The 24035-nt window shown below is 33.9% G+C and overlaps 3 protein-coding genes across 3 annotated transcripts; 1 reads left to right on the top strand and 2 right to left on the bottom strand.

The window, feature by feature from the left end:
• The first annotated feature begins 7356 nt into the window (after positions 1-7356).
• LOC126687230 (protein RETARDED ROOT GROWTH, mitochondrial) lies at positions 7357-11398 on the top strand. Its single transcript, XM_050381708.2, has 7 exons — positions 7357-7884; positions 8560-8671; positions 8944-9100; positions 9776-9924; positions 10129-10280; positions 10555-10669; positions 10950-11398. The coding sequence occupies exons 1-7, from the start codon at positions 7574-7576 to the stop codon at positions 11070-11072; spliced, it is 1119 nt and encodes a 372-aa protein (XP_050237665.1). The 5' UTR covers positions 7357-7573; the 3' UTR covers positions 11073-11398.
• A 22-nt stretch (positions 11399-11420) lies between these two features.
• Positions 11421-13368, bottom strand: LOC126687231 (uncharacterized protein At5g01610). The gene is made up of 3 exons (XM_050381709.2): positions 13099-13368; positions 12694-12748; positions 11421-11910 (listed from the first exon to the last, which is right to left on the bottom strand). The coding sequence occupies exons 1-3, from the start codon at positions 13204-13206 to the stop codon at positions 11531-11533; spliced, it is 543 nt and encodes a 180-aa protein (XP_050237666.1). The 5' UTR covers positions 13207-13368; the 3' UTR covers positions 11421-11530.
• Positions 13369-16215: 2847 nt separating this feature from the next.
• On the bottom strand, positions 16216-21957 carry LOC126654054 (chorismate mutase 3, chloroplastic). Its single transcript, XM_050348097.2, has 6 exons — positions 20084-21957; positions 18037-18256; positions 17860-17946; positions 17322-17465; positions 16662-16754; positions 16216-16551 (listed from the first exon to the last, which is right to left on the bottom strand). The coding sequence occupies exons 1-6, from the start codon at positions 20257-20259 to the stop codon at positions 16315-16317; spliced, it is 957 nt and encodes a 318-aa protein (XP_050204054.1). The 5' UTR covers positions 20260-21957; the 3' UTR covers positions 16216-16314.
• Between the last annotated feature and the right edge of the window lie 2078 nt (positions 21958-24035).

The following is a 24035-nucleotide window of genomic DNA, read 5'->3' as shown; positions in this document are numbered from 1 at the left end:
ACAAATTGTACTCTGGCAACTTCCTCCCGCGATGCCTTGAAAAACATAAGGGAGTCGTCGGCGAACAGTAAATGGGAGATGCTCGAACTATTGCTGGCTATCTGGACTCCCGTAATCTCATTGTTGGCTTCAGCTTGAACCAAAAGCGAAAAGGAACATTCCGCACACAAAATAAAAAGGAAAGGAGAGAGCGGATCCCCTTGCCTTAAACCTCTAGACGGGGTGATAAAGCCATGGTTGACCCCATTAAAATTGAGGGAGTAGGAGACCGAGGTAATGCAGGACATAATCCATTTAATCCACAGGTGGTGGAAGCCTAACCTTCTCAAGATTCTTTTCACGAAAACCCATTCCACCCGCTCGTACGCCTTACTCATATCCAACTTAAGAGCCAACTCAAAGTTATGACGACTAGACCTCGTCTTCAAGTGATGCATGACTTCATGAGCCAGTAAAATGTTGTCGGAGATGATACGGCCTTTAATGAAAGCACTCTGATGTTCACTGACTACCACAGGAATGATAGGCTGAAGTCTGCTCGTCAAGATGCCAGCAATGATCTTATAAAAAACTGGACACTAACTGATAGGTCTAAGATCGGACATAGACATAGGCGTTTTCACCTTAGGGATGAGAGTAATCGTAGTATGATTTAAACCCGAAGGTAATCTGCCCCCTGCAAAAAATTCTCTCACCGCACCACAAATATCATTTTTAACCACATTCCAGTTTGATTGGAAAAACAAACCTGTCATCCCGTCTTGCCCCGGGGCTTTATTAGGGCCAATGGAGAAGGCAGCCTTACGGATCTCCTCATCAGAAACGGGGCGGATGAGCTGCTGGTTCATCATCGGGGTCACCTTTCTATGCAGACTGCTGACTGCTTCTCGAATTCTGGCAGGGTGGGAAGAAGTATAAATTTCTGAGAAGTGGCTCAAGGCAATATCTCGCAATTGGAAGTGGTCACTACACAAGGTTCCAGCACTATTCTTTAATTGAGTAATGTCATTTCTTCTTCGTCTATGAACAACTTTGGCGTGAAAAAAGGAAGTGTTTTTGTCGCCCCATTTGAGCCAATTGGTACGAGTTTTTTGTTGCCAAAATTGTTCTTCTCTGATAACTTCTTCCGCCAATCGAGCCTCTATTTCTCTAATTCGATCAGTGTTAACCCCGAAGCCTCTACTATGGAGACAACTTAATTCAGCCTTAAGCTCCTTAATATTTTTGCTCGCATTCAACTTCTTGTTTTTTGCCCACCCAAAGAGACCAAGACGACAGGCCTTTAGCTTCTTTTGAACCTCTTGTAACTTGGAGACCCCCGAATGACTGGAAGAAGAAGCCTCATTTGGGATCCTATCAAGGCCCCAATTATACTCAATAATTTGAGCAGCTTCCTCGAACTTGACCCAGCGCTGATCATAGACAAATTTGCCTTTCCCCCTAATTGTAGAAGGTTTCGAATCAAGGATAAGGGGCCTATGATCCGAGCCCAACTCATCGAGGTGATAAACCTTACCACAGTCATATTGGTGAAGCCAAGCCCATGAGGAGAAAATCCTGTCTAAGCGCATCTGGATGTTATGCCCTTCTCTACGCCTATTATTCCAGGTGAACAGATGGCCCACAAAGCCCAAGTCATGCAGATTAGAAGACGACATGAACTGATTAAGTTCCTCCAGCCTACGCTCCAGAACTGGAGAACCAGCCTGTTTTTCACTTTGATTTCTAATACAATTAAAGTCACCTCCCACAATCAAACAACCAGAAATATTACTAATATACTGAGCTAGGAAATTAAATTGATTAGTATGCACAGTATAGTCAAAATTTAGATAAATACCAATAAAATGCCAACAACATTGTCATCGGGATTGGCTACAATACAATGAAGGAAGTACTCTTCCTTACAAATGATCCTAATGCTAACATTACTGCTCCAGGCCAAAGCTAAGCCACCCGAGCTGCCTATAGGATCAACAAAAGCAAAATTCCGAAAGCCACACTTTCGTAAAAAACTAGCTACAACCTGGTCCTTGTTCTTAGTTTCTTCAAGGAACACCACATCTGGAGAATGGGACTTCATAATCCCTTTCAAGGCGTGGATTGTCAGGGGATTCTCCACTCCCTGACAATTCCATAATAATGTCTTCATATATCACCTTTGGGGCCACTAGGGCTGGCACCCTCCACCGGTGAAGCAATCTGATCACCACAGACCTTCTTGGGCTCACTTTCCCCTCCAGCAACCCTTCCACGTTTCAGAGAACTACCTGCCTCAGATACCGCTTCCACCCTTTGAGTCAGGTTATTAGGCTGACCATGATTCTCTCTACCGTCCACCATAGTGCTAGCCTGGTTGCCAGCCCTTGCTCTAGTCTTTATTCCAAACTCTATCCTTAATAAATTTGAAAATTTCAGATTTGTTTCTTCCCACTAGACTTGGAATACCCAGATAGTGTCCCACAACATCAGAACATCCCACTTGCAGACCCTCACAAATATGCTCCATAGTATCCGAGTCAACATTTGGGCTAAAATTAAAGTTTGACTTCTCCAAATTAATCTTTTGACCCGAATAACATATATAACGACACAAAATATCTTTAATAACTAGCATTTCTTCGATAGAAGCTCTAAAAAAGAGAAAGCAATCGTCGGCAAAGAATAAGTGACTGACCTCTGGAGCACCACGGCAAATAGAAACCCCATGGAGTCTTTCACGCCGTTCTGCTTGGTAAAGAAGAGAACTAAAACCTTCCACACAAAGGATAAATAAGTACGGAGATAGCGGGTCTCCTTGCCTTAGACCTCATTCAGGAATAATCGCCGCTTTGAGATATTCACCTCCTATACTCGTATACCTCACTGTGGTAATGAAGCTCATAACCAAATTCACCCAATGATCATTGAAGCCAAGTTTCAAAAGCATAAATTTGACAAAATTCCAACGAACCCTGTCAAAAGCTTTGCTCATATCGATTTTGAGCGCAACCACACCCTGTTTACCTCTCCGTTTCCTCTTCAAGTAGTGCCCAATTTCGAAGGCAATAAGAAAGTTATCTGTTATCAAACAGTTTTCGACAAACGCGCTTTATTTTCGGATATAAGAATTTGCATTAGGAATTTCATATGGTTAGCCATAACTTTTGTGATAATTTTATAGACGACATTGCAAAGAGAGATAGGCCTGTAATCTGAAATGAACTCTGCATTATGCTTTTTTGGAATTAAAACAACTGAGGTGTCATTTAAACCCTCACACATAGTACCCCTGACAAAGAAATCGATACAAATTTTGGTAACATCGGCCCCTACTACCCTCCAATAACTCTTAAAGAAAGCTGGATTAAAACCGTCGGGTTCGGGAGATTTATCGTTATGCATACTGAATGCCGCCCTCCTCACCTTTTCACTTGACACAGGGCTGTTAAGGACATCATTATGCGAAGAATCAAGTCTTGGTGATACATCAAGGTCGATAGCAGCGGAAGTGTAAATATCAGAAAATAGATTGGCGAAGTACTTGTGCGAAATATTACTGATCTCTTCCACAGAATTCTGCCAATGCCCGGAATCGTCTTTGAGCCTCTTTATCCGGTTGATTTTGTTTCCTTACGGAAGCAACGTTATGAAAGTAGAGAGTGTTCGCATCTCCGCTTGCTAACCAAAAGCTTTTTGACCGCTATTTCCAGTAAACCTCTTCTTCAGCTAAAGTGATATGAAAATCATGAGCAGCATCTGAGTATAACCCGCGCTCTATACTGTCGCTCCGAGGCTGAAGGGACTCCAACCTTTTCCTTTTCTGCTCAATCATCTTTTTAAAGTTAATACCTTGCCGACCACTCCAAGATTCAAGAGCTGTCTTCATATTTGACAATTTATTCACCATATTAGCTCCAGCAGCTGCATTCCAACTATTCACTACAACCTTCTCACAATCCTTATTAGCAATCCAAACATTGCTGAATATAAACACATGACTCCTGGTTCATTTCTTCCAGCCGAAAAGGTTCATAACGACTGGGAGATGATCCGAAGAAGAAAGCTCTAAATTATGAGTTGAGGCTTTCAGATATAATGCACACTAGGAGTTTGATATCATAAATCTATCAAGTTTTTCCTCTACTCTTACCCGCTCTCCACGGCCTCTAGACCAAGTGTATTTGTAACCCGAAGCTTCCAGCTCTCGGATACTACTGTCAAAAACAGCTTGTCTAAAGCCATTCATCAACCAACTAGGGTAAGGAGGACCACCCATTCTCTCATCGTTTGAAAAGAATATCGTTGAAGTCGCCCGCTACGCACCAAGGCAGGGAGTTAACCCTATTAAGTCTCCTGATAAGCTCCTACGAGTCCCTCCTCTTTAAACGGTCTGCAATACCGTAAAAACCCGTAAAACGCCACAAAGTACCATCAACATTAGTCACCTCCGCATCTATGAAATTTTCACAAGAACCAATAACAGAAATATTAATGGAGCACTTCCACAACAGTGCCAAGCCGCCTTTCTTACCAACACAATCTACTGAACTCATACAAACCCAAAGCTATTTATAAAGCTTGGATTCTAGCAAAAGAAATAAAAGTTTCATAAAGAAAAAGAATAGAGGGATTTTTATTTTGACCAGTTCACGAAGGAATCTGATTGCACGTGGATTGGCCAGGCCACGACAATTCCAAACCATACAACGTATTGCTTCTGGCAGGCCCCTTTCTGAAGGCCCGCCAGTCTGTCGCTTCTTGGGTCGATAATCATATCCGTAGTTTGAAAACTCAGCCCATTAATATTTACTATCACCAGGTCCGAACTAGTTCTTTTCCTCTTAAATTCACTAGCCACGTCATCGGTTTGCACTTTTAGAATACTCGATTTTTTTAGAACTAGATACTGCCAGTCTTCTAGATTCTGCAGCTGCCAAATCTGAACCTTCCCCCACAACAACTCCTTTCCAAATTCAAAATTTGGTTGCAGATTTTTCAGCTGAGTTGATTTGGCAATTACCAACTTCTCAGCCATATTGTCATTCAAATTTGCCATGTCATCTTCATCATCAACCTCTTGAACCCTAGTAGGGCTCGCTGGTCGCAGCCACTTCTCTCCGATCTTCACCCCCATCTTCTTCAAATTGTATCTCATGCTAGAGCCGTATGGTAACAACTCTTTAGGGACAAGATTATCGAAATAATCGGAAAAAAATTTCTCAGAGTGTCCCATAATTCCACAGTAAAAACAAAACATCGGGACTCGCTCGTACTAAAAATTTACCCAGTTCCAATCCTTCGCACTCCATTAAATTTCATTCTCCTTTTAAGAGGCAATCGAACGTCTACCTGTACTCTAATCCGCATCGATTTTCCTTCTGCGCCAACTTTGTTCTTCGAATCATGTTTTACAAAACCTCCCAGGAAGTTACCAATGTCTTCTCTAACCGTTTTGGTACAAAACCCAAATAGGATATCGAAAATATGTGCCCAAAACTCAGCATACCATAACTCTACATCTCCAGGATTTTCACCAACTACTAATTGTCTGCATATAAACAGATGATATTCAAAAATCCATGGCCCATCATTGATCACCTTCTTCATATCCAATTCATGGAAGAATTGAAACAAGAACAAATTTTGTTTCACCTCCGAAATGCAAACACCCCTCACCGGTTTCCAAACCACCGCCAAAACTTGTTTCATTGCCTCACAATTAACCACTTTATCGGTTAAAAATCTCCCTACAAGACACCACTTGAACCTCACATCAACCTCTACTTCAGAGTTTTCTGAGAAATCCATACCACCCATTTCCTCCTCTACCACAGACATACGCCCCTCCATGTCACTAAAGTTGCTACTCCCCACCATAGCCAACCAGACGAAAAAGAAAGAAAGAAAAGAGCAGAGAATAGAAAAGAGAGAAGAGAATAAGAAGAGAACTGGTAACAGAAAATAGGGCAACTTGAGCTTAAAAACAAACTCAATATTGCATGAGAAATATGAATAATGATTGGTTCAGAAGATCACCAGTTAAAAATAGAGAGCAGACCGTAGTCAGTATTAAATGCCAAAAGATCACAGAAAACTGAATAAAAAAGAATAGTCAGAAGAATGAAACCACTTGTCGCAATGCACAAGACACAAAACTTGTCGCTTTTCAGAGCACAAGACGAATAATGATTTTGGTTGAAAGAAAGATTTGGATTTAAAAAATAAATTTAAAATTTTGGTCATAATTGCAAAAAAAACTTTCAAATTGGACATAACTGTAAATAGCACCTCTGGTTTCCAATTCCACCTTAAAAACTAAATTGACCCTTTTTTACTTGAAAAAAATAATACCAATTTGATCCTCCATTTTTAGTATAATTTTTAAAAATCACTTAGTATTATAAAAACAAACAAAAAAACTCTTTAAAAATTCAAAAATTCAAAAATTTAATATTTTTTTTTAAATTTAATATTTTTTTTTAAAATATTAACAAATTTTTCTATGGCTGGAGAAATCCGGCCATGGAGAATTGTTCTTCTCCATTATGGAGAAGAACAAACCTGTTCTCCACTTGGAAAAGAACATTTCTTCTCCATTGGAGATGAATAAGGTCAGACAGAGTAGAGGGAGGAAGAGGGCCGGACGGCCGGTATGGAATTGACAATTTTTTTTTTAATAAAAATAACGGTTTTGATATATTTAATTTTTTAATAAAATTCAAATTAATTACATATTTATTATATATATATATATATATATATATATATATATATATATATATATATATATCTAAAAATTATAATTTAAATTTAGTTAGACTAATTTTGTTGGAGAAAAGGGCGTTCTGTTCCTTTTTAATAACATTAAATATTTTTTAAAAAATTATGTAAATAATTGAGGATCGAATTGGTATTTTTTCAAGTAAAAAAATGATCAATTTAATCTCTTTGGATTTTTATAACTACTTGCAACTAATTACGTTTCATTCTTTCAAATTTGCAATCGCGAACGAATTTGGCTACGTTAAATCCAAACAACCACAAGCTCGTTACCTCGATAAATGTTTTTGAAAATCATTACTGGACGCTTCAATCTCTTATCACTTTTTACCTGTTTGGAAAATAGGTGTGTACAAATAATATTATTAATTAATGCAAACGCATTGAATTTTAATTCTTTTTTGACATAGAATTTTAATTATTTAATTAGTAATTAAATTTCCATGATTGATGAAATCTATATAACATTTTTAATTATGTTCATTTCTTTTTAAATAAATTTTAACCAGACAATTTATTTAAAAATAAATAAACTGGAAAATAGAATTGAACTAAACACTACCATATTGTCATCTTCAATAACTAAACAGACTATAAATACAAATTGACAAATCAAAACTTCAGATACTTGGTGGAGGAGAGAAGCGGAGCGGTCCAGTACTTGCGGCAGAGGAAAAGAAAAAAGAACAAAAAATGATTCATCGCCGCCGTCATAATCACAGCTCGCAAAAATCTTCAAACTTTGAAAGATGATCAAAATCAATCAACAACAATAAACCCACAAGTAATTTGAATTAGGTTTCCAAAGTGAATGGGCAGATGGCGAGCTACTGCTTCTCTTCTCCTCAATCATATAACCAGAAATACCTCAAATTCTCTATCTAACCCATCTTCGTCCCTGCATAGTAATATCCGTCATTTTTACCCTTTAGCTCGCAGTGCTAATAATTGCAATAGTTTATTGGGTTTACGGTCATTTTCAGCTATCACATCTAGGGTTTCGGCTTTTGATAATGAATTTGAATTTGGGTCTAATGATTTGGCTTCATTTTATGATTTTGGACCTAAAGAAGATGAGGAGGTTGGTAAAATTCCTGTTAAAGCCTACTTTCTAAGTACCAGGTATGTTTTTTCAATTTTAAATGTATGAAATAGTTGCTGGATTACTTATTGTGTTGAAGATTGCTAAATATTGTTCTAGCTAAAATTTGGGCTTAAGTTTCTAGCTGTATGATCATAATTAATGACCTTGCAATGGAATTAGGTTCGAATCAAACAAAAATGATGTAGTTGAGTTTCTGGCATATGGTGTTATGATTGAAGCTTATTTGGTTAACGAAAGCTGTCTTTATAAAGAATAATCAAGACCTTGTTTCAATTAACATTTGTCGGTTTAGTTTTGTGTTTATCGAGTATACTTTCTTATTATTGTGTTTGCTTGGCGAAAACCTTATATTTTAGTGACCAAAAAGAAAAAGTTAAATGCGGTGAAGCCTTAGTTTGTACTGAAATTCCTTGTGATTCTATCCCACTAGACATATTGTCATTGCATCTCAGAAAAAAATTAGATTGAAATTAATCAATGCTATCTAGATAGTCTCAGTTACAAATAGTTTTCATGGTTGTAGTTATATACTTATATTGGTGAGTCGTTTGTTGAATATGATTATTCAATTGTGTTCCTGTTATTGGAAGCTGGTAATTTAGTAGGGTGGGTTTGAACTCCATAATGTGTGGTCATGTTTTTCTCTTTCTTTCTTCTTTTCATTGTATCAATTATATTCATGATTTTGGCAGTATTGATTTGAAGAGAATGCAGTCAGACAATTTAATCAATGTTGTTCCTCCCACCTCTCGTTCTACGAATTATACCGTCCTCAGATATTGCGGGTTTCCTTCAGAAATGACAGTAAGATGATGATGCTGTCTTCTTAAGTTCTGTTTTAATCACGGACTTGTTATTTCATTTGGAAAAATTAAGTTGGGTAAGATGTATGATCCCGTCACTATCATTTTTCTAGTCCATGTTGGATCTAGTTCTTTTGACTAGCATTTGAAATTTATATAAGGATCCAATCATCCAACAAGAATTTTGTAAATGTATTTAACCTGGTCGTATCCTGTTAGCATAATGACGATTAACAATTAATTTTAATGGTCATGTGAAAACTGTCTATTCAGGCGCTTGGAGTCAAAGATTATATCAAATGCCAATATATGGTTGTATTCCATTATGGATCCGCTGTTCTTTTTAATATTGAAGACCATGAAGTTGAAAACTACTTAGAAGTAGTAAGAAGATATGCTTCTGGATTACTTCCTGAGATGAGGAAAGATGGTAACTTTCTTTATTTTTCACATTGAAAGCACAAAAGTTGCTTTATTGTGTAGATGTGCTAGATTACTAATTTACTAGTATCAATTGTTCCCTTACCTCCCCCTTAAGTTTATCCCATAGTTATTAAAGGCTCAAAAGGTGTTAATTTTGCAAAAGGATATTGGAGCACAGGCACCAAGGATTGGGTGTGTGCCCTCAGAGGCATGGGGTGAAAAGGAGAAAAAAAAAAATAAACTTCAAATTTTAAGTTGCTTTACCATGCTTGAGATCTTTATAAAATCACTCATATATCCGGGGATTTGTAGATGAAGAAACAAATAAGCAATAAGAATAGAACAACTATACTGTAGAACATAAATAGAGGTACACCTAGAAACACGCTTCCTTTGCCTAAGGTGCGGGTCTTGACAATAAGGCACATGTTGTCGCCTTTTATTATTTGATGGGGGTTAGGGCTTGTACCTCGTGTGCCTTGCACCTTAAATGCACCTTTAATAACTATGATTTTTTAAATATTATTATTCAGTCATATATGTTGTGGATTTCTGTTCATTTTTTAGGTTTTGAAATCACTGATCTGGTTCAATTCAACTGTTAATGGCCTGCCTTTTATTCTATAGCTTTCCTAAAGTACTTTTAAATTTCGGCTTGGTTGTTGATGAATCCTTCTTTTAGATTATGCCATAAAAGAGAAACCACTTCTGGTTGAGGATATGCGGGGAGGTCCAGATTACATAGTTCTTAAAACTTTAGATACAGATAGTATTCGCATTATGGGAAGTGTGCTTGGGCAAAGCATTGCTTTGGACTACTTCGTTTCACAGGTGATTTATTTTCGGAAGTTCTGTTACTTGTTAATAATATTTAAGCTATACAGATGAAGTACATTTATATCACTACATAGTACATAGCGAGTCTTATATATCTAATACATTTCAACATTTGCATTTACTCTAATAAAATTGATGGTTTTCCCAAAGAAAATGATATATTTAGTCTACTCTGTTAACTGCTCACGCACTTCATAGGTTGATGGCATGGTTGAAGAGTTTGCTGGCATAAACCGTGCGATGGAAAAAACTGGAACTTTTACTATGGATAGAAAGAAACTGATACAACTTGTTGGAAAGGCTAATTCAAATTTAGCTGACGTCATTCTCAAAGTCGGTCTATTTGAAAGGTAACTCCACCATTACTCTTGCTCCTCACTAAATTATTTTGCACAGGCCGAGTCCAAAGCTCCTCTTCAAAATAATATATTTTTAACATCTCATCTATGCATTAGCCCTGAATAGTTGAGTGAATAAATTTGTCAAATATATTTTGCATGTGATGAATACGTCATAGGTTTTGGGTTATTGTCTTTTGTTTGATCAAGACATGGTTGAAAATGATGAGACTTGCATATCAACAAGTGCCCTCATGCTAGTAGTTTTTTTTCTTTAATTGTGCAGATCAGAAATTGCTTGGAGAGATGCAAAATATGCTCAAATTTATGAGTACCTTAGAGAGGAATATGAGGTTACTCAACGCTTCGGGAATTTGGATTTCAAATTAAAATTTGTAGAGGTCAGTCTCTGCTCTTATAGACTCATAATACATTCTTGTTTAGTTGTTTCAAACTTTAAAATAGGGGTGTTAACCAAACGAATAATCAAACCGAACTAATAAATTCTGTTTGTTTTGGTTTGAAATTATAATAAATGCTTTTTAGTCAAGTTGATTTTGAAAGTAAGAAATTTTAGTTTAATTTTTGCGCGAACTGAATTGAAGATTAGTATGCTTAATGTTCTACGATAATAATATAATTCTGTCTTCTGTTGAAATCTAAGTAACCTTTCTGTTGCAGCACAACATTCATTTCCTTCAAGAAGTTATTCAAAACAGACGGTCGGATCTCTTAGAATGGTGCATCATATTCCTGTTGAGCGTCGAGAATATTATATCATTGTATGAGATTGTCAAGGGATAGCGTGCCATTGCACCACACTTGATGATTACTACCATACTGCTTAAATTATATTTACAGGAATCGTCATTAAATTCACAATTTTTGTATCTTTCATAATCTTCACAACAAATAAACACAACATAATTTTTGTCATCCGGGCGGTTACCATGCTAGTTAAATTATAACTATAGGAATTATCAATTTTTGTAATAGCATGATGTATAAGGTATAGCGGAATGAATTCTTATAAATATGGATCCATGAAGATTTAGTTTAAGCAAAATAATTCCTGTAATTCTTATTCATACTGATGGAATAATAGTGGAGTTTAACAATTTTTGTACTGATTGCAAGCGCAATTTTCACATGTTATAGAAGTACAGATGATGAGATTTTGATATTATATTCATAGAATGACATTTGATGTTTGTCAATGTGATAACTTGAATTAATACTTTCTGGCAAAAAAATCACTAAATTCAAAATTCATCTGCTCTAACAGCAGCTTGTGGCACATCATATGCAATTCTAGGTCTAGCCTTCTTGACGCCGGCTGTAAAACACACCTTGTCGGATTTGTAACCTTCCATTGATACACTTGTGACCTTAACCCATACCAGGACCTTTGTCTTCATTCCCTCAATACCCGTAAGCTTTCCCCTCATAAGGATTGCTTTTACTCGAGTTGCATACCTTAATACAGACGAGTCTTTGAAGCTAACTTCACATACAGAAGGTAAGTACACAACTAGCTTGGCCTTCGCTTCATCAAATTCATAACAGGTTATGTTCTGGGGAAAAAGTCCAGATGGTAAATTATACTCTCGCAGGAGCTCAGGCAAGCTTTTCACTGGCTTTCCTACAGAAAGAAAACACAAAATATTAAGCATCCGTCAACACTTTCACATCATGATTTTCACAATGCCTAATTATTTAACTAACATAGCATTATGGAAGAATAATATTTAGATCAGTTGTTGGATTTCATCGAAGAACTCATACCAACAACAACATTTGAATCAAACAGACTTTCAACGGTTAAAATTTTGGTGGAAGCATTCTTAACAAGTTTAACCTCATTAACAAATTCGAATAGAATAATATCTTTAAACTCAAACGAAGAAATGTTAAACTAGCAAATTACATGAACAGAATAAGAGGAAAAAAAAACAATTTTGCTCAAACATAAAGTATGCAATTCAATGTAAAGGCAGGTTACAAGAGAATGTTAATGATATTCTGGCAATACATTTCAACAGCTGATTAGTAGATTTTTAAAAGGAAGATGTTTCGATCATTAGTCTGAGATGGTTTGATTAAAAGGACATAGGCAGCAGCATATGGTCGTATTGAAGGCCATAGATCCTGTAATTTATCCAATAAATCTGTTCCAAAAGCACAACACGATACACTTAATTTTACCTTCCAATTACAAAAGAAACCGTATAATGATCTAAATGTGTTCGTATGAGACCTGGAATATAGATTATGTCGAAAATGGCATCTCAAACCAATTGAAAGAAATTGACAAGATATCAAGTTAACGTAATGTGATCATCATGACAGTATTTGAGAACAAATAGATCTATATTGGTTAAGTAATCACTAATCAATCATTTTTAAATGCAGAGATATTTTATACCTTTGAGCTTGTTAAAAACCCACTTTGCCTTTTCTTCAACAGTATTTGAGAAAATCTGCAATCATACAACAATGATTAAAAAGAGGAACAGAATATACTAAATAGCAAAGAATTCATAAATTAAAATACTCTAAAATACAATTACAGCTCAAATTTCTTCCAATTTAGTAACTTTAGACAACATTAATGATCTTTTATGTATAAAAAAAAACAATTTCACAACCTTTTTGAAACCATGTAACTAAATCAAGTACAGCATAAGCCATCGAAGGAAACCCTTTTTCTTTTTGCCTGAAATCAACCCATTTGAAAGACCCATTTCCCAAATCAGAGAAAAGAAAACCTATAGATCCGTACAAACTGAACACATTACAGTTTAGAATCAAAATAAATGGGAGAACTTACAGAGAAGTCATCAGTTATATTAGACAACTCTTCCTTGGCTTTCTTAGAGATCCAAGAATTGCCAAGTCCAACTTTCAAGCTGCTAACTTTTGTTAACGCCTTCTCCATTCTACTGGGTACCAGTAAAGTTTGCTTCTTTTCTTGTGTTCTAATCTTGTGTTTTTCACTCACTCACTCACTCACTCGTGACTCAACTCGTGACTCAACTTGAGGTAAGGTTGCTTAAAAAGCTGACAGTAATGTTGATAGAGTGAGACAAAAGTGCAGCTGTTTTCAGCTGAACAAAAAGCGGCGAACGCCTTTCCAGAATGTAATTTTCAATATTTTATTAGGGTACTTTAGTAATCCAATACTCATGTCTGCATCTCTGCTTTTTTTTTAATAATTAAGGCCGAAGGTACAAAAAAAACCCTGAACTTTCCGAGAAAGTACAAGAAGACCCTTCAATTTTTTTTGGGTCCAAAAAGACCCTTCAATGAGTTAAAAAGATGGTGAAATGTGTTAAAAAGAAAAAGATGGTGAAATGTGTTAAAAAAGATTATAAGTATAAATTTGGTAAGTTTTTCAAACATTAAGGCTGTTTTTGAATTTTTTTCATATGTACCACGTCATCATTTAACAGAGATTTTGGACGGAAGGGGTTTTTTGTTCGGAAAAAAAAATTGAGGGGTCGTTTTGAACCCAAAAAAAGTAAAAGGGCTGTCTTGTACTTTCCCGAAAAGTTCAGGGGTTTTTTTGTACCTTCGGCCAATAATTAATTTGAAAAAAATTAAACATAATTTCTTTTTTTAAAATAATCAAAGAGAAATTTTGAACTCAAATAATCTCATAAATTCATGGGACTCTTTATACCCTACTTTTACAACATAATTACAATATCTTTGACCATTTTTTCATAATTTTCATCACTGTTTTTTTTAATAATTTAATCTTGAAAATTACCTTACTAATTAAGCTTCATTCTCCCAGAAACAAAACACAACCGCCATTTTTTTTCTTCCTCTCTTCTCTTTTTTTTTCCTCTTAAAATTCTAGTTCCACCACATCTACAAGCATTAAAAACTGACATCGATTACATCAAAAGACGCCCATTTACGAAAAAAGAAAGCTAATTTTTTTTTAAGGATGAAAAAGTAAAAAATTAAAATTTTTCGTACACAACGAATTGATTTATGTTTTTATGGTATTTTTGTCCTGTTTTTGCTACTAATTCCGTATACAACGAATTGATTTAATTTTTATGATGTTTTTACAGTAAAAAAATCATGAAATACACTATAAAAAGATATAGAAAGACCATAAAAAACACCGGAAATTCCAGAAAAACTTATAAAAAAATACCACTAGAAAATAAAAAAAATAAAAAAATCTATAAAAGAAAGACATAAAACGTAAAAAAGTAAAAAAAAAATATTTTTAAAATTAAAAAATAAACAAGGCTATTTTGGTAAATAAAAAAGGTATTAGATAAAACAAAGTCCAAAAATTAAATACCGAGATAAATAAGTTTCAAAATCAGATAACTTGGAAAATTTCCTTTAAATTCATAATGAAAACAATTGTTATTTTAAATATAAATGTGTAAATAAATTAACTATTTTGGTTTGAATTATATAGTTAAAATATTAATTTTTATAATTTTTTAATGCATTCTGTTAGCCATCATTAATAGCCATGCCTAAGATTAATTTTTACACATAGATAAATATATTTTTACATTTTTAAATGTATAAAATATCTAAATAATTAAATTAATTAAAAATAATCATATTAATTACTTACCTTTTAATCAAAACAATTCTCAATCTTTACGGAATTAATTAGTGAAATTATTAGTAGTAATAGATTTGTTTTTAGAGAATTGTAAGACTTATAACCGTGCTACTATTCTGTAGCAATTAATGGTGGAAAAATTCTACTATAGATACTATTTCAATGTCTGTACAGAAATATAAGGCCCCAAACTGAAAACAGGATCATTGTAAATGTGATACATTTTCTATTTCAACAAAGAGTTAATTTACTTCCTGAATTTAGTATAAAAGATCAATTAGAGTCAAATTTATAATTTGAAGAAAACACTATAAATTTACATTTTCACTAATGCATTATTATTGCCAACTCATAGCAAGAAAAGGAAGATTTGGTTGGTCCTAAAAGTTATAGGATAAAATTATTCCTCGAATCTATACCTTATAAGGGATGAAATTGCAAATATATCCATAATGTTTCTCAAAAAATAAATAAACCCCTTCTCATTTTCTTTTTGTCTCAAATACATCCTTAAAATTGGCTAATCCTCTGAAAAACCCCCACCTTTCAATCCCCCTTCGTTTGCACCTTCACCTTTCAAAATCTCCAATTTTATCCAAATTATCACCTTTCATTTTCAATTGCACCCTAGAAATATTAAATTAGCCTTTTTTACACTAAAAAAAAGTTCAAATTGTTAATTTATATTTTAATTCATATTCTGAATAGTCCTCAATGTTTAAATTTCAACAATAAAACCATATTTTCTAAAATTTTAAAAGTTAATTTTTTTTATATAAAATATAAATCAATTAAAAATATCATTAAATATAGTTTTATTGTTGAAATTTAAACATTAAGAACTATTTAGAATATGAATTAAAAAATAAAATATCGATTTCAAATTTTTTTCAGTGACAAAACCCCAATTTAATATTTTTAGGGTGTAATTGAAAATAAAAGGTGATAATTTGGGTAAAATTGGAGATTTTGAAAGGTGAGGGTGCAAACGAAGGGGGATTGAAAGGTGGGGGGTTTTTCAGGGGTTAAGCCCTTAAAATTTTATAAATGGCTTGTTTATACTTCTCATGTGGTCTTAAATTAATGTTCCAGTTGCCAGATAAACATTAAGAGCATATTACACCTCTTTTCCTATAAATCAAATCAAAAGATGCGGTTGAATAGAACACTTGTGGGGCTCAAGAAAATGAATTTTCCAGCTCAAAAGTTGCCAATGAAGACAATCTTTTCTTGAAAAATAGACTTTTCTTGAAAAATAGACTTTCATGAGCTTGAGTAACCATTTAGTCTAAAGTACCCCACCAAGGCCTTATATTATATGCAAGTAATGCTAGCAAGTGATACTGATGCAGAACAAGCTGTAACTTTATTATAACATCCAACAAACTGTTTCAACCATGTTTTCCTTAAAGCAAGAAAGAAAATGTCGCACGAGTAACTACACTAATCGAGCCTTCTCAACAAGTATTCCACTTGAACTTCCTTGGTGAGCGGCATTATCAGATTCCCGTACAGGTTCACCACTAATCTCGGCTCGACTTTATAGCCGGGCTCAGCTTCATTTTCCTCCGGGTAGCCTGTTAAGTCTCGGCCAAATGTTTTTGCTTTCACCTCTACTCTCTTCTTAACGGTTGCTTCCACGGATTCATACGTCAGCAACTCCATCAGTTTTCGTCCATCCTATACCACAGACCAAAAGGATGACAATGTAAGAGGCCCGTCGTCAAATCTACGCGTTATATAGACGAGAAGAAAAGGATTTAAACATAACATTCGTATAAGCAACTTACTTGCATCCTAATAGCAGCCTCATATCTAGCAGGGGATTCTTGAAATTTAGCCTCAGCCACAAATTTTCCATAGTGGATTCTCCTGGACAGCGCCTAACATGACATCGAAAAGTAGAAACAAATAGAGGGATTTAAGACTGATTAACTCTGAAAGATGATAATAACACAGAAATTCATGGTCATCGGTGAGTTCACCGGCAACTAACCCATCGAGCACATAGAAGCAGCAGTGCAAGCACTTTGCTTACTGAGCCTAAGAGCTAAATTTAACAACTCATGCCCAGGGTTCATTACGACATACCATTCTATTTCTGTGTTTGGGGGAAAGACGTGTGGTGTGGCAATATAAGTAAAAAAACAATAAAGGAATTAGATGGATTAAGATAAAGAAAAGCAGTCCCAAAACATCCTTCCTGCTTGAAAATTATATAATTTCTCGAAAGAGAACCATAACGGAATCCTGGAAGCAATTCGCTTGGGAATTGTAGGATGTGGTTATCATATCCAGGGCACGAAAAGCATGTATTACAGAGTCAATACAATGACAATACAGAGATTACGGAAAAGTACGTCGAGGCCAAAGTACGGCATTAAAATGATGCTCTGCAATATTGCAAATAATTTATCCAGAAGAAGTTAAAACAGGAAAAGTATCAGTACCTGCAAGCACATGGTGTCATAAACAGCAGCAGATCCACAATTACCATCGTCTCCGGATTTGACCAATCTTGGGAGAAGATCTCCAAAATACGCATCCCAGACCTTCTTGTTGATATTTATAGAAGTAGCACAGGGATGCAGGACCTAAAATCAAACAGTTCTTTAAAAAGGAGGAACACTTTACTAGGGAACTGATTTTATATCTCATGAATTATAGAACTCCTAATTGTTGATTGTAATGTCATTTGTGCCTAAATAAACGTGTCACCTATAAATACAAGCAGGAACATTTCATTTTGAATTTTGGCGGTGATAAACTTATTTAGCAAACTCAATTATTTTCATAATATTATCTTGAGTTTTCTTCAATTCTATTGCAGATGATAATTGCGCCTATAACAACTCTCTTTCAGTTCCAACAACTAGCATAAATGGAACTAGTTCTTGCATTTATAATAAATTTGTCCTTAGCTAATACCGGGTCTAATAGAGGTTTATTTCAAGTACTTATTTCTGATTGCCGTATAACTCCCCTTACCTGTGGGTATTGCAGGGGAGGAAGTAGTGGCTCTGGTAAATGTTCAGGGAAATATGCATGCTCATCGGGACTCTTATAGCGACCAACCTAATTTGACAAGACATACAGATCAGATCATTTCAAAAAAATTCAATGAATATTGCAGTATGCTCAACTTTTCTCTTATAAGTGAATTACCCGAGCATGTAGCTTTTCAGTTTCTGTGACTATAAACTCCACCAAAGACCCATCAAAACCTTCCATGGAGAATGCATCAGGGTCGTATGTGCCAGCGTTGAGAAAATACTGTGCTCTCAACAAAAGGTTACGTATTATGCTATCCTCTTGTCGGATTAGCGAATGTCTAATACCTTCCAGACTCAAACTTTGGCTCTCATCTACCCTGGTCTTTGAATATCTACATGTAAAAGACGCAAAATGTTAGAAGTTGGTCAAGCAACGGGTTGAAGCTATATTAACCTCTCTCCTCCTGCATGGAAAATGATACTCATTATACTAGAACTAGTTCAGATCTATTAAGACACTTCAAATAATTAATTTGCCGCGGTTTGGATCAATACACACACAAACGTAAAAATAATAATCATGATTTTTTCTATGCAAAAAGTTATTGAAAAATAAAGGAGAAGACAGCATGAAGGATGAGTTCTGCTTACAAGAGCAAACATAACAAGAAAAGCCACTTATAAAGGGCAATGCCATCCATTCAAGCTAAATGATATCTACGAACACTCAAGCTGAATGATACTTACAAGCGTTCCTTCAAAAGCCCCAAATGAGGAGCCTAGAAAGATGGCAATAATGAAAGGTTTGGTGGGCATTTCTCCATAGCTAAATAGTGCATAGTACTACAAAGAAGGCACAAACATACAGTACTTTACTTTGACCACCATAAGCATCTCCATTTTGATTGAACAAATTGTCCATAGAGTGTATAGCATATCCAAATCCCCACATATACACACCAGTGTTTTCCCTAGATAGTTAGAAGATGCTTCATAATGCAAAAAGAGGTGAAAATGAAACTCATTGTGTTTGCCAAAATATAACATACAATCAAGAGTTTTAATCTTAGTACGCCTCTTTTTCTGCAACAAGTTGTAGGCATATAAATCAATTTTCCTGAAGTGATACCTTAAGATTCCAAATTTAGAAAAGGGACTAGAATGGTAAAAAAGAAATTAGTCTTATTTTTAACCTTTTCGTGCATTAGCGCATACACGCACATACAGCTTCAGTTCATAAGAGTTTCTAGTTTGCTGAATTCATCTGTATAGCTGGTCAACCTGTATGCTTGTAACAATATCTTCAACAACTAAAATGAAGAATGTTTACAGAACAATAAGATGGTCCTTGAACCATAGGCCATTACATTGTGGCTACCTCAGTTATTGATTTCTTTGAGTTCAAGACCCCAAATGAGCAAAAAATTGATTCAATTGCTTTCACGATATTAACAAATTAGTCATTGCCCTAACGTTAATCATATATCATTCCGACAAACATGTTATAAGCCACACATTTCTTTTCCTGGTCAACTCTAATTCTTGTTAAGATTTAAAAGCAAGTAAGCATAATTGAAAAAAGGTAAATCGGCAAGAAAAAGGTTTGCAAGCTATGAAGATGTAAATAAAAAATGGAAGAAGGATCAAATACAAAATCTACCAATTAAGTATAGGGCTAGTTTTCAGCCATTTTATTTAAAACATTGATATTTAACCTTAAACTCTTCAAAAATATCAAAACCAATCTAACAAAATTTTCTTTTTCAATATTCACTACCTTTACCTTGAAAAATCTCAAAATCCTTTAAAATTAAAATTATAATTAAGTAAAAGAAGTTGATGCACTCAGTCAATGTAGGTTTACAACAATTGATATTAAATGAATTTAAACTTCAATCTAATTCTTTCCAAAAGCTTTTTTTATATCTGCCAGTCCACTTTACTAAGCCGTATACCTAATTATGGCATACTTTACAAGTGTCTAATTATATTATAGCGTTTCAATTACATTTTTTGAAGGTTCTACAGAAAAAAAATTAGTTAAGGCATGCATTTCTAATGGCCCATAATTAAAGATATTTCCATTAAGTTTCACCTAACAAAGAAGTAAGCTTGTGAGTTTTCATCTCAATGAGCAACAAATGCATTTACAAAAGAGTAATTTTATGAGATATCATAGATGAGAAATAAATGTATTGAAGAGCATAATTATTGATTACCTAATAGGATTAGATGACAACGTAACATGGCGATGTCCATTATTTTTTGATTTCAAACTAAGAAATTTAGGAGTCATTTGATGTCTGTGAAGCAAATGAGAAGAGGGCTGCATTGGGCTTGAAGGCTTAGGGTATGAAATAGAAGCACAAACAACAAACAGCAGTGTTGCCTCCATTAAAATGAACTATAAAATTAAGGATAGAAGGAAAGTGAAGACAGTAATAGCAAAGACAGAAACAGAGACAACAAATATAATGAAGTAGGGAGAACACGACAAAATCTACGGGCGTTACATATAAAGCTGAAAAGTTGTTTCTGAAAGCGAAAATATAATCATGAAAAGCAATGGTGACCATCTTAATTACCCATACAAAATAAAATAATAGATGATATATACCATATTGAGATACTTTAAGTGAATGCGTATTTGGTAACTTAATATGATAAAAGAGACGACGACAAAGAATCGAGCACCCTTTGGCCCTTACTTTCACGAGAAAAAATCTAAGACTTATTTGGCAATTGTGAACCAAACATGACATTTGGCTGAAAGAAATTGCAATCTTGGAACTTGAAATAGAAGAATAAGAAGCATACAACACCTTTGCCTTCATAAAAAGTATCGGAGGCAAACAAAATAACTGCAGAAAAACGCACTTGCGAAAAAGAGAAATTACAAAAAGTATGCATGATGTAGAATCTTTTCCAAAACAGAACAAAAATCTTTAAAGTGTAATATAGATGCAATAATATGATGCCATCCATAGTTCATCTTTAAAAAGAAGGTGTTCATGCATTAAATGCCTTGCTCTTGTTGCATATTCTTTCCATTGATCGGCAAATGTCCCACATTGTCAAATAGGATATTTGAATAGTTTTCAATGTTTTTCAAATCTGGTTTAATAAATAGTCCACTTTTTACCGTATTGTATATTAGATTTTGTGAAAGAGACAGTTTGTCGATAGGTTTATGAGGATTTATGAGTTAAAGTTAGCGAGAATTGGAGATTAATATGGACATAAACCACAACAAGTTATAACCAAAAATAATGTAAAAAAATTCCATAGAAAGACATAAAAGGGATCTTTTTCCTAACTTAAAAAAATAACCTTTCCATTTAGTTCCCAATTGTATCAAGAACTCTAGCACTGCTGTGATTTCTCTACTAAATCAAATAAATTCCCTATGTATTCATGGTTTCACGACAGTAAGTAGTAACGAGCTTTACATCTTTAGAAACAAAGCAAACTTTCTCAAACACCATAAATGCAGTGTTTGGAAAGTCATTAGATGCAAGCACATATTTGATAACACTAGATTTGGTTAATTCTCATGTTTTAAAAGGCATGATTGCTAGAAGAAATAAATTCTTTCGGGTGATAATGATTTTATAAGAATCTTCTAAGAAATGAAATAATGCCACAAGTCTCACAATTGTGCTAAAATTTCCTGCATGTGATGGATTCCAAACTATGTATCCTTTCTCTCTAAAAACATATAAAACACATATCAAGAATATCAATTAGGAAAATTATACAACAAAGCAGTTCTGCCATGTCCTCCGTGCGACGTTTACCACATTGGAACATATAATGATAAAAAAATAAGTAATAACTAAAGATTCTTTATCGCAAATGCTCATTGCTTTGTTCTAAGTATGACATGGCACGCTCGATCATTTAACACTCTTTTTTTTTGGTTTTGGCATGTTTTAGCATTCAAAATGAGGGGTCAAAGAAATCAAATTACTCAGGTTTGCCGATCATTATAATTAAGCACACAACTAAAGTCTCTGATCACAGACAAGACTCACAATGAAACAAAAAATTTCTACTATCGTTTTCAACTATTTCAAAACGATAAAACAAAAAGTGGGCAATTACACTATAAATTTATTCAACATTCTGAAGCGTGTAATAACTTTATAAAGCTGAAAAGAAGCTTACTTGATATAGGAGGAGGAGAGCAGAAAAAGGTGACAGTGATACGGATACCCATTAGTGATTATGTGAAGTGGGCATTGAATATTTTTGACATTTGAGATTGAAATGGAAAGCTAACTCATTGTTTTTAAGGTTTTCCTCCATTAATGGCTACTACGAGCTGTAATGTCAACAGAACAAGAATCACACGGCAAAGCGTTTGCTACTGCTAGTTGAGTTTTGTGGACTGATTCAAGTAGCAAGGCCCAACTTTTCCCATATTTAGAGAAAATTAGGGAAAATATTTATTTTTTAAAATAATAATAATTTTTATTTTGAAAAAATAAAATAAAATAAATATTTTATTTTTTAACACTTTTTAATTTTTTACTAGTACGTAACCCTCCCGTTTCTTCGGAACTAATAAATATTTTAATTATACTACAACAATTATTGATTAATATTTAATTATTTAACCAAAAGGTAACAAACACTTAAATTATCTACGGTCTTTCGTATTCCAAAAAGTTTAGGACCAAGAGATAATGATTTTTATGTTTATACATAATTGAATTTATACAATTCACATGTTTTTTATACATCTAAAACGTATATACAATTTGAAAAAAATATACCTTTTACACGTCTAAACTACAAAATTTAATTTGAACAAATATATGTTTTCTACGTCTAAACTATAGAATTTAATAAAAAGAACCACACAATACATTTTCCACCTCTTAAAAAAGAGCCTTGTTTTTTAAACAGTCCTCTTGGAAGTGCCTGTGAAATTCTTGAGAATGATATATTAAACTGCAAAGGCAATATTAGAAACTCAAATCATAAGAAAAATTACATTTTAAAATTTTACAATAGAATTAGAGAAATAAAAAGAACTCAATAAACTCAAATAGATTTACTCTTGCAAATACAGTTTGTTGTTTCATTCATTTATTTATATCAGTGAAGTAACTTATTTGCTCTAAACAAACAGCCTTTAGAACCAACAAAATCAATAACACGCCTTTTTCTTCACCGTTGAAGATTTTTGCAAACTTAAATTAACCCAATGCATTTAACATATAATAATCTCTATTTTTCTTTAAGTATATCTATACATGTAAGCTCAAAATGAACCCATAAATTGTATTAAAATAATTATAGATATATGGAAATTTAATTGTTGACGTTTTACCTTGGTATCTTAAACTATGAAATCCAGAAGCAGAAAAGTGGATACATAATTTAAAAAATCATTTACTAAAAATAAATAAAGAATATATTTTTTTTGTTAAAAATAACCTACTCTAATTATTAGCGGGGGTTAGCGGGAGTTAATATTAAATATTTTTTAATTATGCACACTGCCCTGAGTGTTGAGGGTCGAACCCTCAACCTAATACACATATCATTAGAGTTTGGCCAACTGGGCCAAGCCTTCAAGTGTAAGAATATATCTTTGAACCTTGAAATTGAAGATGAGCTCAAAGCTGTGAAAAAAACTCTTAAACACACATGAACCACAATTTCTGCAAAAACAAATAAAAAATAAAAAATCCATTCTTTTCAATTAATTTGTGAAAGAAAGTAACAATTTAAAATACACATGTAAAGACTGAATCCGCTTTCAATAATATATAATTTGAAAGAACTGAATTAAATTGCAAAAAATTAAAGGTTAATCTAGCAATTCAAGAATCACAAAAAGAGAGACATTGAGCTTATTTTGAAGGTGAAACAAAGAGTTTTATTGATGCTAAATTGATAAACTTGGATATCAAGTTTACCATTAATGCGGCAAATACAAACTTATCTAAATGAAATGGGTGTCAATTTTTAGTCAAGTTTTACTATCCATGTGGAAGATACAAACTTATCTAAATGAAGTAGGTGTCAATTTTTATAGAAAAAATGACAGCTGTAAGGAAAAGTACAAGTAAAAATTTGTAATTTAAATTAATCTACGGGTTTAATAATCATATTTTTAAATAAAAGGCAAAATTTATTATAAAAAAATAAAAATTGCAA

Source organism: Mercurialis annua, linkage group LG6, assembly GCF_937616625.2.
Source record: "Mercurialis annua linkage group LG6, ddMerAnnu1.2, whole genome shotgun sequence".
Lineage (NCBI taxonomy): Eukaryota > Viridiplantae > Streptophyta > Magnoliopsida > Malpighiales > Euphorbiaceae > Mercurialis > Mercurialis annua.
This window is presented reverse-complemented; position numbering and strand designations above follow the sequence as displayed.